Source organism: Salvia miltiorrhiza, chromosome 7, assembly GCF_028751815.1.
Source record: "Salvia miltiorrhiza cultivar Shanhuang (shh) chromosome 7, IMPLAD_Smil_shh, whole genome shotgun sequence".
NCBI lineage: Eukaryota > Viridiplantae > Streptophyta > Magnoliopsida > Lamiales > Lamiaceae > Salvia > Salvia miltiorrhiza.
Genome location: NC_080393.1, coordinates 30,073,087 through 30,091,955, shown reverse-complemented (window position 1 = coordinate 30,091,955; position 18,869 = coordinate 30,073,087). Strand labels below are relative to the sequence as shown.

The 18,869-nt window shown below is 33.9% G+C and overlaps 1 protein-coding gene and 1 long non-coding RNA gene across 4 annotated transcripts; one reads left to right on the top strand and one right to left on the bottom strand.

The window, feature by feature from the left end:
* The first annotated feature begins 747 nt into the window (after nucleotides 1–747).
* Nucleotides 748–2,874, top strand: LOC130996025 (uncharacterized). The gene is made up of 4 exons (XR_009092356.1): nucleotides 748–1,044; nucleotides 1,127–1,211; nucleotides 1,950–2,285; nucleotides 2,520–2,874. It is a non-coding gene; the product is annotated as an uncharacterized LOC130996025 (long non-coding RNA).
* Nucleotides 2,875–7,598: 4,724 nt separating this feature from the next.
* LOC130995974 (truncated transcription factor CAULIFLOWER A-like) lies at nucleotides 7,599–11,255 on the bottom strand. Of its 3 annotated transcripts, XM_057921503.1 has the most exons (9): nucleotides 11,156–11,255; nucleotides 10,782–11,060; nucleotides 8,942–9,023; nucleotides 8,799–8,863; nucleotides 8,622–8,721; nucleotides 8,495–8,536; nucleotides 8,203–8,244; nucleotides 7,961–8,094; nucleotides 7,599–7,897 (listed from the first exon to the last, which is right to left on the bottom strand). In XM_057921503.1, the coding sequence occupies exons 2-9, from the start codon at nucleotides 10,964–10,966 to the stop codon at nucleotides 7,795–7,797; spliced, it is 753 nt and encodes a 250-aa protein (XP_057777486.1). In that variant the 5' UTR covers nucleotides 10,967–11,060; nucleotides 11,156–11,255; the 3' UTR covers nucleotides 7,599–7,794. The 3 variants fall into 3 exon arrangements, with proteins under 3 accessions (XP_057777486.1, XP_057777485.1, XP_057777487.1); XM_057921502.1 differs by having other exon boundaries at nucleotides 10,782–11,184; XM_057921504.1 differs by having other exon boundaries at nucleotides 8,942–9,020; nucleotides 10,782–11,182.
* Between the last annotated feature and the right edge of the window lie 7,614 nt (nucleotides 11,256–18,869).

Here is an 18,869-nt window from a genome sequence, read left to right as displayed (position 1 = left end):
AAGGTGTGAATAAATTGAGGGGTACCATACCATAGCTCATCTGGAGTCTTAAACTCCACTGCAGGTGAAGCTGATCTATTGATTATATAAGCTACAGTGACAACAGCTTCTGGCCAGAATCTCTTAGGCATCCCTGACTCAATAACATGCACACCCTTTCAAGTATGACACAATTCATTCTTTCTATAACTCCAATTTGTTCAAGTTGTTAAGTTCCCCAGAGATAAATTCTAGACCATTATCAATTTTCAGACATTTGACCTTAGTTCCTTTCTCAATCTCCACCTCACTGCACTAAATCTTAAATTTCTCAAATGCCTCAATATTATCCTATAATATATATATATATATATATATATATATATATATAGGGGGCGGTTATTCAATAAACCACCCTTATTTTAAGAATTACGAACCAGCAAAAATGCATGAATTTTATGTATAACACGCATGAATAAACTGTATAAAGGTATGAATTGCGAAAAATAATTTTTTGCTACCTTTGGGATTCGAACTCAGGACCATGAATTTATCCAACAAGGTGATGAATCAACCGTAGATCTTGATGATCTAAGGGCTGAAAATGGTTCCTAATTTATATTTTAAGAAGCGTTCTTATTTTAGCCTTCCCCTATATATATATATATATATATATATATATATATATATATATATATATATATAGGGTTCAATTCTATTGCAAAGAGCCTCTAAGATTAAGAAGTAAGATTGAATCTAAACCTTTTATTGCAACAAATCCAACGAATCAGATTAAATTCATCAAATCATTTAATTAATTTAAAGCAACCGTATAATTAAGTCTACAATTCTAAAAGGTTATATGCGTCAATATCTTTCCATAAGATTTTAGGAAACTTAATCAGAACCCAGAAATCTCTCTATTTCCTTGAAGACGCTGATACCATGGAGATTTCAACGAATTCTTATGATAAGTTTTTTAGTGTTATTTTGTTATTCATATTTCTTTCCAGCAACAATTCTGGGGTTCGAAGAATACATCCATGAATCGCCTAGAAGACGAAGGTAAAATATTTCATAGATTAATTATAATAGTAGAAAAAAAATTCACAGATATTTCACGAACGGGAATTCTATATGTTTGTAGCACCTTCTGTTTGTTGGCAATGGTTCCATACGCTGATCTTGTTCGAGAAAGAAATCAATGGATTGCCAAACAAAAGAAGAAGAAGGTACAATTTTTTCGGCGAAATTATTAAACTGAAATCAATAGTTTATATTAGGTTACAAAATATGTTATGTTTTGTTCATTATCATTAATTTTTTATCGCTTGAACACAATTGTTAAATGTTGAACTTTTTTTGGGTATGAATAATCGCAATATTGATTGTTACAAATAGCAGTGGTATTTTTCTTTTAATAGTTTTTGCAATGTTTTCGTTTTGGCACTCGTTAAGAAGGGGGTTGTATATGGTTCAACAGTATACGGATGTGATTATTGAACAAAATTCTATATAATTGCAGTCGTGTTTTCCTTCAATACACCATGATTTCATAGTTCAATGTGAAAAAAAATTATGTTCGGCACAAATGCTTTAAATTAGGGGTGAAAAAAATTATGTTCATTACATCACCTCGTTAAGTTCATCGAAATATTAATTTTTTCATGTAGGTTAAACTCATGGAGACTGATGAATTTTGTGCTCTATTCAATGATCATGTATGTGTTCGATCTAGTAAACATGCGAAAATAATTTGTTAAGTAAACCAATGTTACAGATCATTAAAAAAAGTTATGAATTCCGCTTGTTAATAATTATGTGTCTGCTCGTCGTGTCGCAACATGTGCAGCCGTTGCTGGATCAAAGCAGGCTTTTAACATGAGTAAAACACATTTCCTTACAATGAAATGGAATGGTACTTCCTCTTGCACGTTTGTAATCATTATTATTTTGGTTGACACCTACAGGAATGTAAAAATAAGGAGGTCTTACCGGAAGGTTGAAGTGTGGTAAAATGAGACTTGTACCTGTACAAGTTATTAAAGTTCTTATATGCATAACATTGAAAATTTAGTTCACCTCACGAACTGATATATCAATGTCATGTTCACAGATGTGCAGAATGACGTTCAAGAAAAAGAGACGGTTCAAAAGACGCATACCTAATAGATGTTCATTTGATCTTTTTTGGTTAGTTTTGTGTAATAACTTGTTGTGTATTTATTCAGAAGGTTGTGCTCCCAACGAACTAGTAAGAAAGAGAAGTAGGTTGTCTTTGCAAAAGGTTAAAGGCCAAGATAAAGGTAATATGTTGTTAGTTCGTAACATTAGCTGATTATGAAAAATAATGATGTACTTAATGGTTTTATCGTTTCAATGTAATATATTTTTTATACAAGGTGTCGTAAAATCAAAGGTAGTACCTAGTACTGATTCTGGTGATGACACATGGTCCTTTGAAAATAGGTGATCGGTAGATAGAATTAGTACATTGTTTACATTAGCCATTACCTTTCACTTATATTTTAATTTGTCAGGGAGACCAAAGAAGAATGGTGATTCTAACCCAAAGGGTGACAGCTGTAGCGAGATACCGAGCGCTATTGAGGAGCTTCCGTTAGTGGCTACGAATACAACCAATTATAGATCACTTCATACGTGAACTACACCGGCCGCTTTCCATGATATCTTGCCCAAGTTAAACGACGCACAGAGAGCTGTTGTTCGTGAGATGGGCTTTGTGTATTAGTTAGAATTGTTAGATTTAGAATAATAAATAATGTTACAGATTGCTAGTCTTTTATGCTAATTACTTATAAACTCTGCATGATGACTATGCTCGGCACTATTTGGACAATTGCGTACATGTTATGTAAAAATGGAAACTGAACGTAGAAATTGGTTGTATGTATATATGCTTAGTATTTTCAATTTTTTATGTTCGTGTTAATATTACTTTTATGTTCATTATAAGTTTGTAAAAGTTCATAAAAATAATGACTTTAACTAGTTGCAAAATTTTCTATTGTAAATATTTATCCTATAAAATTTCTTATCCTCTGTAAGTTCATAAGCATTTGCTATATGTTTGAAAAGCAATATTTATATGTTCATTACAAATGTAGGATATTGTCCTGATAATTTTGAAATATATGAGATTTATTCTCACTACTGCAAATATTTGCATTACACCTAATGAAGTGCATGTATTTATAGTGAAGATGTATTTATAGTGATGAACATACCTATAATTTTATTGAACAAGCATTTTGATCATAGAGTATGTTCATCAATTTTATAAAAATGTTCGTAATAATTAAGTGAACGAAAATAAATAATGAGCAGTTAATGTTATAATTTTAATTTTGGTGTGTTAGATTTTCTTAAAGTTTTTTTAAATCATTATATTATATTGCACAAATATTTAGTTTGATAAAATATTATATTGAACGTGCCCTTATATTTAATGAACTTCTTATTTTTACGTATGATATCAGTTAAGTTTAAACAAATCATTGGGCATCTATTGACGCTGATTATTATGTCGAGAGAAATGATTAAATCTTATATTTTATCTCCTCCTCATATGTGGATTAAAATTATGCAAAGATAATAAATACTTTGAAAAAAGAAGTCAGACGGACAAATATGTAAAGTATAATATTAATTCAATGTCTATACAGTATCTTCCATATTTAAACTGTTATGATTGATATCCTATCGGTTATATTAAAGATTCATCAAATAGTTAAAAGTCGATAGCACCCTTATGGATGTATTGGACGCTGGATTCGTGAGTTATGCGTGAGCCGTTAGATTGAGTGAAATAAATGGGTGAGATTACTTCTCAATTCTTAACACATATAAGCTTCTCAATAGAACTTCTCCCTATATATATATATATATAGGAATGGGATCATGTAGATCCCTATGCTTATAATAGATCCGTAGATCCAAATCTAGACCACACATTTATGACATGTGGCGCATCAAGATGGTGACACGTGGCAAGGAGTTTCCAAGAATTTCAAGGCAAAATATGGAGAGGGGTAAAATTGGAATGTAATTTTCGGATTTAATAATTAAAAAATATATATATATTTTAAATTTTCTCAAAATAGATATATTTTAGATGCATATAGTTTCCCACGAAGATGCATAAAGTTTTCACATGAAATGCATAACTTTGAACAGAAAAATGAATTTGATTTTTACAGTTTTTGTATTTTTACCACCCCACCCTGCACCACCCCCCAACCCACCCCACACCAGCCCCCAACCCTCCCCATTACCACCCCCCAAAATAGTCATGTTTCACATGCATATAAAATCAAACAAAAGTGCATAAAGATTTTACATAAAAATGCATTAAATTATACAAAAAATGCATTTCATTTTAATAAATCTGGTATTTTTGCCACCCCACCCCTGCCCCACCCCCCACCCCCCCACCCAATTTTTTTTTTTTTTAAAACTGATTTTCTGACCACTGACCCCCCACCCACCCCCAAATTTTTTTTTTCAAAACTGATTTTCTGATTGTTGAGTCGCTGACCCACCCACCCCCCCCCCAAATTTTTTTTTATTTTTTTAAAAACTGATTTTCTGACCGCTAACCCCCCACCCACCCTCCAGCCCAAAAAAAATTATATTTTTTCAAAAAATGTAATGCATTTTTGTGTGAAAGTATATGCATTTCTGTGCGAAAGTATATGCATGTAAAACATGTAATTTTTTTATGCATGTAAAAATCAGTTTTTCAAAAAAAAAAAAAAAATTGGGGGGTGGTGTGGGGGAGGGGTTGGGGGGTGGGTGGGTGGGGGGTCAGTGGTCATAAAATCAGTTTTTGAGAAAATAAAAAAATAAAAAAAAAATTGGTGGGGGGGGGGGGGGGGGGGGGGGGTGGGGGGTAGGGGTGGGTCAGTGGTCAGAAAATCAATTTAAAAAAAAATTTGGGGGGGGGGTGGAGGGTTGGGGGTCGGGGGGGGGGGGGGGTAGGGGGTGGGGTTCAGGGGTGTGGGGGGTGGGGGGTGGGGTTGGGTGAAATCTTATACATTTTTATATGAAACTTTATGCATTTTTATATGAAAGTTCATGCATTCTCGTATGAAACTTTATGCATCTAAAATATACCTATTTTGAGAAAATCTATTTTTTTTTTAATTTCGAAAATTACATTCCAATTTTACCCCTCTCCAGATTTTGCCTTGAAATGCCTTGCCACGTGTCATCATCTTGATGCGCCACATGTCATAAATGTGTGGTCTAGATTTGGATCTACGGATCTATTATAAGCATAGGGATCCACATGAACCCAACCCTATATATATATATATATAGGGAACGGTTCAAATAAGAACCACTATTAAAATAAGAACAGAGAACCATTTCCATTCGATCATCAAGATCTACGGTGGATGCATCATCTTGGTGGATGGATGCAGATGCTGGGTTCGAATCCTGAAGGGAGCAAAAAAATTATTTTTTTTGGATGCATTAAATTTAATAGCGGATGCATTAATTTGTATAGCAGATGCAATAATTTTATTGATTCTTATGTTCTCACGATAATTGTGGTTCTCACTATAACCGCACCCTATATATATATATATATATATATATATATATATATATATATATATATATATATATCCACAAATCAAAATAAACATAATCTAATGGAATTTTAGATGTATGCTTACTTGTACTGAATGGCAGTTTCTTGCTCTTGCCCAAAATGCATTGTTTACACTGATCAAGCTTGAAGTTGACTGGATTATCAGTTTTCTCCTGTTTCAGTAAGTGATTGAAACTCTTCTCCCCAGCATGACCCAATCTCTTGTGCCAAAGCATATAATCATCTTTCTTTGCAGTGTCACTTTCTCCAGCAACAACCTCAGCTTCAAGGTAGTAAAGCCCATTCCTTCTAGTTCTTTTGAGGAATATTTTGTTGTCTTTAGTGATATTAATTCCTCCATTTTTAAACCTCCATTCATAGCCCATTTTCCCCATAGACCCAAGGTATATCAAATTCCTCTTTCAACTTGGGATGTATCTAACATCTAATAATGTTCTTACAAATCCATCATGAAATCTGAACTTGATACTACTTTTTCCCTTTATTTCACAAGTTTGATTGTTTCCAAGAATCACAGTACCTTCTCTCTGATACTGCAACTCAGTGAACCAGCTTTCAATGGGGTACATGTGAAATCATCAACAGCCTGAATCCAATATCCACTAATCATCTATGTGATTCTCCACCACATTCAAAGCCTCTGCAATGTCCACTGCTCTTGCTCCTTTTGTCCCTATTTCCCAATCATTTTGATTGCTTTTGGTTTCTCTTCCAAATGATGCAATCTGCCTGGTTTCTTGCAGAGATAACATGTATGTACTTCATCACAAGTCTTGTTGCCTTTCTCTTGTTTCCTTTCTTGAAATCCTTTTTCTGCTTCTTGGATTACCCACCTTTCTGTTTGATAGTTAGCCCGTCAACAACACTTTCTTTCTTTTGAGTTGCTGATGATTTCTGCAACTTCTTGGCCTTTAATGCAAACTGCACTTCTTCCAGATATATCATTTTCTCTCCCATACAACATAACATCTTTAAGTTGGTCGTATGAACTGGGAATGACATTCAAGAGGATTATTGCTTGGTCCTCATCTCCAATTTTCACGTCAACATTCTCAAGATCATCAATGATCTTGTTGAATGCTTCGAGTTGATCATCTAGAGATTTTCCATCTGTGATTTTAAAAGAGTATAACCTTTGCTTCATATATAGCTGATTGGCCAAGGACTTTTTCATGTAGATTGACTCAAGTTTTGCCCAAACCGCTGCTGCAAACTTCCCCCTAGCCACATTCCTTTAATACTTTATCACCAAAGCATAGAATGATCGGGCTGTGGGCTCTCTCTCGCATTTTTGCCTTCTTGAGCTCCACTTTCGCAGCTGCCACGATCTTCTCCTTCGAGTCAGTGTCTTTTGCTGTCAAAGATGATACTCCTCCATCTATCTTCTTTCAGAGCCGCAACAAGCCCTTGTTGTGTCAGTAATGCGCGCATCTTGATGCGCCACAAACCGAAATCATTTTTACCTGTGAATTTCTTCGTCTCAATCCTTGGCATTAATGACATCTCTGCGCCGATTTGAGGTCTCCCTTCCCACAAACGAAGCCACTTGTTAAGTATTCGACGCAAGAATGTAAATTGCACATGCGAATTTACGTGGTTCAATCTTGTGACCTATGTCCACGGGCCAAGAACTTGAGTTATATTATATATTCACGCCACAAACTTTGATTACAACTGAGAAATGAATGAGCTATAAAGAAAGGTTCTCGATCTTCACAGACTTTGAACTAAGACAAGAAAGAAAATTCAAGCTCAATCTTTTACAAATTGTACACCACGCACCCTCTCTGGAAGAGCTTTAATGAAGAAGGTGAAATTAGTTATAACTAACTTCAACTTAGCTTTAATCGCAGCCATTAGATTAGATCATCAACGGCTCAGATCAAGTAGTCTTCAATTAAACTTTATTTTTGCAACTAAATCCCTCTATGCCCGAAGAATTGCAATTAAGTCCCTCTGCAGAAACGCGCGACTCCCCTTTAAACACAAATGCGACTTCATTTGAACAAATCAAATATAACATACATGCATATTTCATCACATCGAGTTTGGGAGGGTTTAATCACTTTGTACAGTAGAATGTATCAAGACCATACATGTAGTAGGATTAAAAAGTGATTAACACAAAAACCAGAACGCTTATTACTTCCATAATTAATGCTGAGTTGGATTCTTCAAGCAGCAAAGCATCCGAGATTGCATGAGTAGAGCGAATCAAGAGTCAGATCAAGCTCATTTCTTCTAGCCTCCATTGCTTCTCCTTCGTTGTACACGCCTCTGAAATTATTATCATTGTTATTAATAATGTCGAAAAACTTGATTAAGGAAGTAGTAAATTACCCCATGTTCAAGCAAGGGAATTGAGGTGCCATCATGAACGGCGGAGTCGGCGGCGGCGGATGCTGCGGTGCTCGGTGGCTGTGGTGTGGCTGATCCCATGGCTGCTGAGCCATTTCCTGTTCTTTCTCCTTAATCTACATACATATATCATGTACCATACCATTTTAGATAAAATTACTAATATATATTACTAGCATTGTTTCTCAAATATAAACAGGAAATATAGAAGGTGGTTGATGCACCTGCTTTGTTAGCATGGTATTCTGCTCTTGTATTGCTTTTTCCTGTTAAAAGAATAAAAAGATAATGAGATACAGTCAAAAAATACAATAATAGAGACCAATACACATTTAAAGAGATTGCAGCGTGAATAGTAGTAGTAAATAAAATGCATGAAATGTCATTGAATTTAAAGGGAAAACCCTAGCTACTACTAGGAATTTAATATATTCCTAGGCTTTTGATTTGATTTGATTAAAATATACAGGAAAAATGGGATTCAACTATAGCTGGCTAGGCGGTGAAGAGACATACCTTCTGCTGCAACTCGGAGATGGAATCCAGTAAAAGTTTATTCTGCATAATATACAATATATATATATAAATCATTTAGATATGAAATAAAAATGTTCAATAATTAAAAAATTTATTTATTTATTACTTTTCTGGATCGTATGTTCTTGAGTGCAGTGTCCAGCTGTTGCTCTAGATTTTGAATATCTTTGAGGTTCATTGAGTCAAGATCTTCTCCCATATAGTGCCTGAGACAACCCCAAAAAATGTGAGAATTAATTGCAAATGGAATTAATAATTTGGTTGGATTTAGACATATATATACCTATGATTTCTCTGCAAGAGTTCAATTCTCGCCTTTAGTTTGCTGTGTTCTAGGTTCCAATTAGCCTGCACATATAATCATGTTTGTATTTATAATTAGTCATGTATTTATATTTAAATAATATAGAAATATTTGAAAATTACAGGCGACTGAGGCTCGTTGGCGACTAGTTGTCTTTCCGCAAATGAGTATCTCTCATACTTCTCCAGAATCCTGTCCATGCTGCTATGCACCCAAAAATAAATCAACTAACATTACTAAATGAGTATGTTAGGAACTTTCTCACTAAATAATTTGATAAAAGAAATTAATTAGGTGAATTCAAATTCTGAATAACCTAACATAGGAGTTTATGTGTGTATATGTATATGTTTGATAAAAGTAGAGACGGAATCTTGAATTTTATTGGACGTAGTTGCATATCTAATAAATGATAAAATGTGAGCTGCATCAACCATGCAATATATACTCCAACGACATCACATGCCTTTTTATTAAGTCACCAATTATTGTACTAACTTTTGAATTAAGTGTTCACCACAACATCAAATAAATATATTCTCGGGTAAATAACATAGGATTGTGATTGTGACAAGTTTTAAGATTATATACATCACTTATTCTTTGTTCGGATTTAATGGACTATTTTATACTACATCAATTATTTTCCCATGCACACATGTATATAAATGTAAATTTCCTACACACAGTAAAAATTAAAGAAAATACATTTATCTTTCTTCATTTGATGGATTGCTTTCAAGTACTAAAATTGCACAAACATCATCATACAGTATTTTAACATGATTCCCGTCTTGTCAAGAAAGAACTGTGACTCTCACAAGATTCTCAGATAACAAAGAGACCCCCCTCCCCTCCCCTCTCCCCTCCCCCTAAAAATGAAGAGAATTACAGCAACTTCCTTCCTTTCCCTAGTTAGAAAATGACAAAAGCATTCATGTTGATCTGCAGTAATAATTCAAGTTCCAAGATGCAGCCGAACAAGTTATAACTTACAGAATCTAGAGAGCTTCGTGTCAAGAACTGAAAGTCACAACAAGGGACTTTGAGATATTTTCATGATTTAATATATACATATATTTGTATATATGTCACACCACATGACAGCATTGCAGATACAAGGACTGGGCTATCTATGTATATCATGGATAAAAACTCCACCCAATTAAATTAGATCACCCAAGAATATATAAATGTATGCATATATAGTATTTATATTTATGTATGTTCTGTCGTCCATCAACAATTAATTTTGTTTCTGTTGCCCATTGCACCAATTGATTTCACACAACTACTGTGTAACTCTTGTTTTCTTTTTTGAGCAAGCCATGACTCTTGTTATCCAGTCTTTATTTATACATTTTGAGAATTATGTCATAATTTTAGCCTATTAAAATTTCTGTTGTCACGAAAGGGTTAACTCAAAAATTTGTGGTCATAGATGATGAAATTCATCATTTTCTAAATTTTAAAGAGAGATAATAGAAAATATGAGTTTGGGATAATAGGTTATTGATTGAAAAAGTAGAATTTGTCCAGTACTGAACATACATAAAAGATTAATTGATAAGAGATCAAAATAACCTAGAACATAAAATTATTTAGGGTTTTCCGAGATACGTACCAAAAAAATGAAAATAAAAAATCATGGCCGACAAAAATATAATCGACCAAAATTGGAAAGATGAAACTCTAGATTTTTAATGATCGTACACAAACAGAGGAATATTAAATCATAAATGGTGCAAAATCATGAGTAGAAGCTAAAGCATCGATAACAAAGCAGTCAAAACAACACAAGAAAATTGACGAGAGAGATGTTAGAGAAACCCTACTTTTATTTTAAAGAAAGAAGGGGAAAAACAGATCTAGGATCACAAAAAGTTTGAATGAGCAAGTATCAGTTAAGGAAAGTGAAAAAAAAGAAATTATGGTGAGAAATAGAGGTAAAAGGAAAGTTACCAAGAATCAGTAGAATACTCAAAGAGCTTTCCCTTGTGAGAGAAAACAATCAAGGCGACTTCTGCATCGCAGAGCACAGAGATCTCATGCGCCTTCTTCAGCAAACCACCTCTCCTCTTCGAGAAAGTCACTTGTCTGTTGATCTTGTTCTCTATCCTCCTCAGCTGTACTTTCCCTCTCCCCATCTCTCTCTCTCTCTCAATTGAAGCCCAGGAAAAGCCAATCGCAGAGATAGAAGCTAAATAAGGAAACCCTGAGATATAGATGTGTGTTTTTCACCTACACGGATTAAGAAAGTGGTGTTACTTCTTCTACCTATTATTACTCCATTGGTAAGAAAATGAAATCTAAGAAATGAGGAATATATGTCTCACGCAGCTGCTCTCACTCTCTTCTTTGACCATTTCCTAGGGCAACCTAATTTATTGTGGTGTAATTTAAATGAAATATGAAAAAAAATTGTAGTAGTTTCCTTTTCAACATATGGTTGTCTGATAAAGCAAGCGCACTAGTGCGATGATGTGATGTGAGAGTAGAAATGAGGGGTGGGACAAGGTGGGTTATTAAGGATGTGCTGTCGAGCTGCGATTGGTGGAGAGGTGTTTCGATCTCGTCGTTGTCCAGCGGTTATGGCATTTCACAGTCCTTGAGAGAGCTACAGATTATATTGATATTGTCCAATCTCCACATCACCAATACGTCTTCGCTATTTTAATATCACCGATTTTCATCAGTATCGTCGATTTTAATTACATTTTCTCTTTCTTATTTTCTTTTTTCTTACTTACTTTTTTTGCCTGCAGTGGCCTATTCCTACACACATGATATTATAATATTTTATTCTTTTTCCTATATTCATTAATTACGCGGACTCATTTGAACACTGTCATTGTAAATTTATTTTGAAGAAATTTTGAAACCGAGTGTAATGCAGTAGTTAGGTCTTTGATTGTTGGAGCGAAGATCTGTATTTAAGTAGAAAACAAGGTAATGTATTTTTACCCGTCGATTATTATTATCCATAGCTATTTGATCCTACAGGCTAATCATTGAGAAGGTGATTGGTACGATAGAATGGAATGGGGGTGGAATGGAATAAAAGTAGGAATGAAATGATAAATCTTAGGTGATTCATATACTTGATATGTATAAGGAATAGAATGGTGATTCCCATGGATGTAGGAATGGTGATTCCTACAAAGAAAATATACCAAGCAAATGAACGAAATCAAGGTAGGAATCACCATTCAATTCCCATCTACATTCCATCATACAAAATTTTTTAATTAATAGTTTTGTCCGAGATTTAGGAATTTATGTTGTACATGAATTTTGTTTTTCCTGATATTATTGAAAGTTTTATTGTTTGACAATGTATTTTGAGATATACGATTTTTCTTTGTAAATTAACAAATGTTTATCTTTAATTTGTGAGTGTTGTGCATTGTAATTTTGCTGATTATGTCGCTGATGGTTGGCATTGTTCATGTTTTGCGAATCAGTCCTAATTTTGAATTTTTATTATTTAATGTGGTCTTTGTTGTTGTATTGGCAAGATGTTATATAGTTAATCCCTTGAAGCAGCTTGAAAGCACCACAATTTATAGTGTTTATTAGTCGACCTAATGGTAAAAATAGGACCGTAACTTTCAGGATTTTTAGAAAAAGGACTATAAGTTACGGATTTTGAAAATAAGGACTATAATTTTTTTTTTAACATTTACACTCCTGTTTCGAGCCCAAAATTAATTATTCGGACTTTTGATGCCACGTAGAGCCCGTTGCTGACGTGGACTGCCATGTCAACTTTTTTGCAAAAAAAAAATTTGTTTCTTTTTTGTGAAGATATCTAAAGATATTTAAAGACATTTTTTTGTGAAGAAAACCTGAAATATTTTGGCATTTTTGGAATGGCACTATAAGCCATTTTGATGTCATGGTTCTGCGAAGCCTTATTTGAATGACACTTTTGGCCATTTTTTGTGTCATGCTATTGTAAGCCTTATTTGAATAGCACTATAATCCATTTTGCTGTCATGCGAAGCCTAATAGTGAATTTGATGTACTTTATATTCTTATTGAGTCAAAAATTGATGGCATATTTTTTTATAATTTATTCTTCTAATTAAATGTAAAAAAGATATAATACATGTCTTTTAACATTATAATGAACGTATATATATATGTAGCTTTCTTTTAGGATATTAAATTAATTAAGATAAAATAAATATAATTGTTAATTTTTCTAAAAAAAAATATAATTGTTAATTGTTAAAACGAGAATACAAAAAAGAAACAAATTCTTTTTTGCAAAAAAGTTGACATGGCAGTCCACGTCAGCAACGGGCTCTAGGTGGCATCAAAAGCCCAAACAATTAATTTTGAGCCCGAAACAGGAGTGTAAATGTTAAAAAAAAAATTATAGTCCTTATTTTCAAAATCCGTAACTTATAGTCCTTTTTCTAAAAATCCTAAAAGTTACGGTCCTATTTTTACCATTAGGTCTTATTAGTCAGACCAAATTTTTATATATCAACAAAAAAAAGGCTTCTAATGGCAATAGTTTTTGTCACTATATGTGCCAAAGTCTTTACTAAAGTATTTTAGTGACAACTTTTATGATCATCGATAAATTGTAGCTATCACTGCAAATCAATTTATTGTGACAGATGATGTTGCCACTGAATATGATTAAATTGTGACGAATGTTTCTTCGTCTCTATATTTTGAACTTTTTAGTCACGTTTCAGGCTTGTCACTATAGTTTTTGTTTGCAGTGACATTATATTTTCGTGACTATAATTATCTTGTTTAGTGACATGATACAACCGTCACAAATTTTTTCAGTCTATAGTCACATTTATTTGTCGTCACCACAATTCCCTCATTTAGTGACATGATTGTTACCGTCACTAAATAAACTAGCATATAGTTGCATGCTTTTATCGTCACTAAAATGCATTCATTTAGTCATATGCTATATATAGTCGTCACTGATGAAACAAGTATCAACACCTTTAATCGAATAACATTAAATCACGCAGAAATGAACCTGAATGAGGGGATTTGTTTGTAATAGATGGAAAATAAACAACAATTCCACAAGTGTACGGGTGTTATTGTGTACAGTAGCAAGCAAGGTCGAATCCACATGGACCAATTAATATTAATTCATATCCTAAATTATTATTCTCTATCTGGATAACAAAATTGAAGGTTTGATTTTAAAACTAAGAAATATAAATACTGGAAAACAAATAAATCAAGCTGCAGGGAAGAATCAAATAGAAATAAATTATCCCAAGGTAAAGGTTTCAACAGATTGGAAATCTCAACAGATTCAATTCAGCAATCAAGATAATTCTCCTAGGACAATCTCAAAGCAGTCTATACCCACTCCTGTGGCATACAAACAGTTGATTACATGCAAGGCTACCATCCCCGGATCACACTTCTAACATGCAACTCCTAAAAGTTCCTAGGATTAATGTCCTCACAAATACCAATTCCCTTTAGAATTAATATAAATGTGTTTTGTGTTCTTTGTTCAGGTAATAATTATCATTTCCCGATATCAAATTAAAATCCAAGATTATGCTAAATTGGTGATCAGGCAATAAAGCAAACAGGCACAATAACATAAAAAATAATAAATAACTCGAGGCGCGGTTGCGCGCCCAACCTGCATGCGGCGCCGAAATGCCCGACGGAGTCTTGACAGCTTTGCGCAGTGATTTTGTTTTAGCTTGTTCTTCCTCGTCCAAACTTCGATTTACGATCTATTTGTGCTCACGAACTCCTCTCGAGACAAACTACAACTTGTATTTCAGCTAATTCTTCCAAATTCTACTTTATTATTTTTGAAAATTCGTTCAAACAACAAGGAAGTGACAAGTTCTTGACCATAAATCAATATAAGCTCAAATAAACCATCAAACACACAAAATCCTCATAACTAAATATCAAATATGACACACCAAGAGGTAAAAATGCATGCATGTTTATCAGCCCGTCACTCTCCATTCGTTTAACCTACACGTTTAGAAACACATGCATGACCGAGTACAAAGTACTCAATGAACATATGTCGAAAATAGTTGACATCTTGCTAATTAGAGTTATAAGTCGAACTCAATTTAAGTAAAACACATGATATAGTTGTTTGAGAAAAATACTTGTGTGTGCTATGATTATCATAAACAAAATTTTGCATTCATTATCATAATAATATCATCATTCACATATCATAAGCCAACAACAATAACGTGTATGCACCACATCTACCCATCATCATCATGATTAATCATACCATCTCAATAATATCATCATGGCCGAAGAGAAGGAGACCTCCTTCTCAATCCTGTGACCGACTGATGTATGACAACGGCTCACGATCACCACAATGTGCACATACGTTGACTAATAGCCCGTCAGCTCACATAGTTCAAGGCCGATCGTTATCTCATAGTAGAGGGTAACATACACTTCATCATCACTCAAAGAAAACATGGAAAGTCAACAATTTATATGATACTTTCTTTCCGAAATAACAATTTTGATTCTAAATTATTTTATATTTTTAACCCGCGTAATAGGGTTTGCAAGGTGCACATATTATGATTAAAAAGCCTACCTTACTTTGTTTTCATAATAGACGTAGAGTCATCTCCTTCCTCAACTTTCACTTTCCACCTAGACCTTTATTGATGAAAAGTCGATAAGTTCGAGACAAAATCGCGAAGAAAGGAAGATCGGTCTCTAAATAACTACGTGATCTCTTCTCAATGTTTTTAGAGTTCTAGCATCCATATTAAGTTCTTCTCGTTCAATTCATCAATATCTAATTATTTCTCATGTAATTATCATATAGGTCGAAACCATGTTCGAACATCTATATCAACACGTTTGTGTCTAATCAACTCTCTCGACTAATGCCCTTTACTCAACTACTTCATTAACACTCAATAGCAAATCATATAACAACACTTAAGTAATTAAACCCATATAATTATTTCTAGTACTTAATACCCTTCCATCACATAATAAATTGATCCCTTTATAAATCGCATGTTTAGCAATTTAATATATAACTCAAACTAAATCTTAAGCTCATTCATAAATATATGAACTATATACTTATCCATTTTATAAAATAAATTCCCATTAGTCATATAATCAAATAACCTCAGTATATATTTACACATGTGTCAAATTTTTAATAGAACATTTTAATTCCATTTCAACGGAATTAAAAAGGACAATTGAATTCTTAACTTTTTCATTAAAAAATAATCTACATCATAAGATCTATGAAAATAATCTATTACATAATAAAACATATTATAAGGGCTTAGCCCAAAATATATTATTTTAGAAGACCATTTATAATTAATTACCAATTAAATTAATAGAAGAACTCAATTTAATAAATAAATTAAAACCCAACATTTAAAAGTTGTAATTTTAAATTGATAAGTTAGAGGTTCAAGCCCAATATACAATTTAAACTAAGCCCATGACAATTAATTTAAACACAGCAGCCCCCAATTATTTCATTATAGCCCCCTAATTTAAAAAATAATAAAATTAATTATGATTGTACTATTATATCCTTAAGGTCCCATTTAAAATTTGTAATAAGTTAATAAATTCAAAAAAATTAATTTGAATAAACATTACGTATAATCTCTTATGACCTCTTAACTGATAAATTTATAACCTCAATCCTGAATCTAATATTATACATAACAACTCCATCAATATAGCCACCGCTCAAAATCGTAAGAACATGATTCTTTCATGAAGAAACAGACAATTTATTTTTTATGAACAGTTCCATGAAGGCCTTGTAAAATTCCAACAACAATGATGCAAAACTCCATATCCTAATTGTGGACTTTGCTTCAACCATATTCATACCATTTGTGTAAATCGAGACAATCAAATAAAGAATGCAAATTATAGAAAAATATTAATTAAAGGGTTAAGGTGCAGATAGGCCCCTCAAGTGGAGGCCCTTAGAGCGTTTCAGTCCCCTTATTAACTGTGTGTGCAAATTGGCCCCCGAACTCAAAAAAACGGTGCAGATCGGCCCCTCTGACTTAACACCGTTATGGGCCGTTAGTCAAGGGGGCGATCTGCACCGTTTTTTCGGAGTTCAGGGGCTAATCTACACCTTTTAACTTTTTAATTAATTCATCTCTCTCGCTCAAAATTTGATCGTTTTTTCGGAGGGCGCCGCCCCTTTCTTTCTCTCTTGGGCCCTAAACCTCTGAGCTCGCTCGACTGCACACGCTTAGCGTCAAGGATGAGCCCTAATTCTCCCATTCCGTTGGAAATCGCCGCCGCAATATCCGGTGAACCCGCCGCCTGGCTTTTCTCGATGAGGAGTCGCCTAGCTTTTCTCGATAAGGAGTCGCCTCTTTCTCTCAAATCCGGCGAAATCCGGTGATAAAGGCCGACGATGCCCGTCGCCATCTACACTATCGGCGTGCTGTTGAAGAAGGACGCCTTCAAATCAGAGACCATGGCCAACATGATCTCGATCTCGATTGGGGTCACGATCACCGCCTAAGGCGAGGCGAAGTTCGATTCGTTGGGGGTGATTATGCAATTGGGGGCGGTGACGTTCGAGGGAGAATTCGAGTTTCCATTTCGATTATGTGATTTTCGGGAGCAATGACACTGTCACGACCGCACTTGCTAAGGATAGCAAATTCGGGGAAACCGCGACTAAGGGAGGGAATTTAGGAGCGGGAGTAAGAAAGGGGCATATTCGGTTTCTTGATGACTCGACTTGTATAAGGAAATCAATCGAAATATCTAAATATCAATGAAGGCCACAAGGGGACCGTACATAATATTATCCCAAAACGGGGTACTCAATATTTTTAGTACATTATTAAATAATACATATTGTTTGACATAATATCTTAACATAATCAGTGTTCGCAGCGGAATAACAATTTGAGTATATGTATGAAGACATATACTCTACTCTGAGGTAATCATCCTAGTTTGACAAAGCTCCGCTTGCACACTACATCCTCGATCACCGCTCAACCTGCACATTTAAAAATACATGCAGGGCTAAGTACAAAAGTACTTAGTGGACACTTGCCGAAATTTACATACATGCATAATATTTTATTGTCAAGCCTTTCAACAGTAGTAAGATACGAGGGTTTTCCTTTAAAGACTCGTATTTACCAAACATAATATCATTTCTTTCATCAATAACCCGCGCAGGTATTTTATATCATTAATTACCATATCAGTAACTCGTGCCGAGAGGGAGGCCTCCCTCTACGGACACTATGATCGGCCAACCCGCTAGATGACTCACGATCACAAGGTGTACACTAATTCCGAAGGGATTTGCGGTCCCATCCAGAATCCGAATTCGATTAACATCAGACAGGCAATTAATAATAAAACATAAAGCATTTAGGCATTGACAATATCATTTAAATTCATAAGCATAAAGTCTTAGCAATTCTAATATATATGGTTTTAATTTATACGTAGAAAGCCTACCTGGATAGCAGACTCACGATTTAGCTCTAACTCTGGTGCTTGACCTTTAATCCGAGAAAATAAAATAAGATTCTAATTCTCGAAAAATCTCAATAAATGAGGATGCGTGAAATGATTATGCATGACTCATATTCCTTTAATTAAATTATGAGATGTTAATCCTATTTAAGGAATTAAAGCTCGTCTTATGAGGTCGGATTATTAATCTTTAATAATCTACTCATCTTAAAATAATCTAATTCACTTACTAATTAATAATTAGTAAGTCTTAAAGTCTTCTCTAATTAAACTTAATAGAATAATTATGAAGGCCCAATTAAAATAAAAATAATCAAGGCCCAAAAGGAATTTAATTTGAGCCCAAATAAATTCAAAGCCCAATGCATTAATAATATTAGGCCCAACATCAATTAAATTCTAGAGCCCAACATATGAGGCCCAAGATAATAAAATCATGAAGCCCAATAAGTGAGCCCATCATCACTCTTAAAATAGATAGTAAATTTTAATTTTAATCACTAATTAAAATAATTAGGATTAAATAATGGGGCC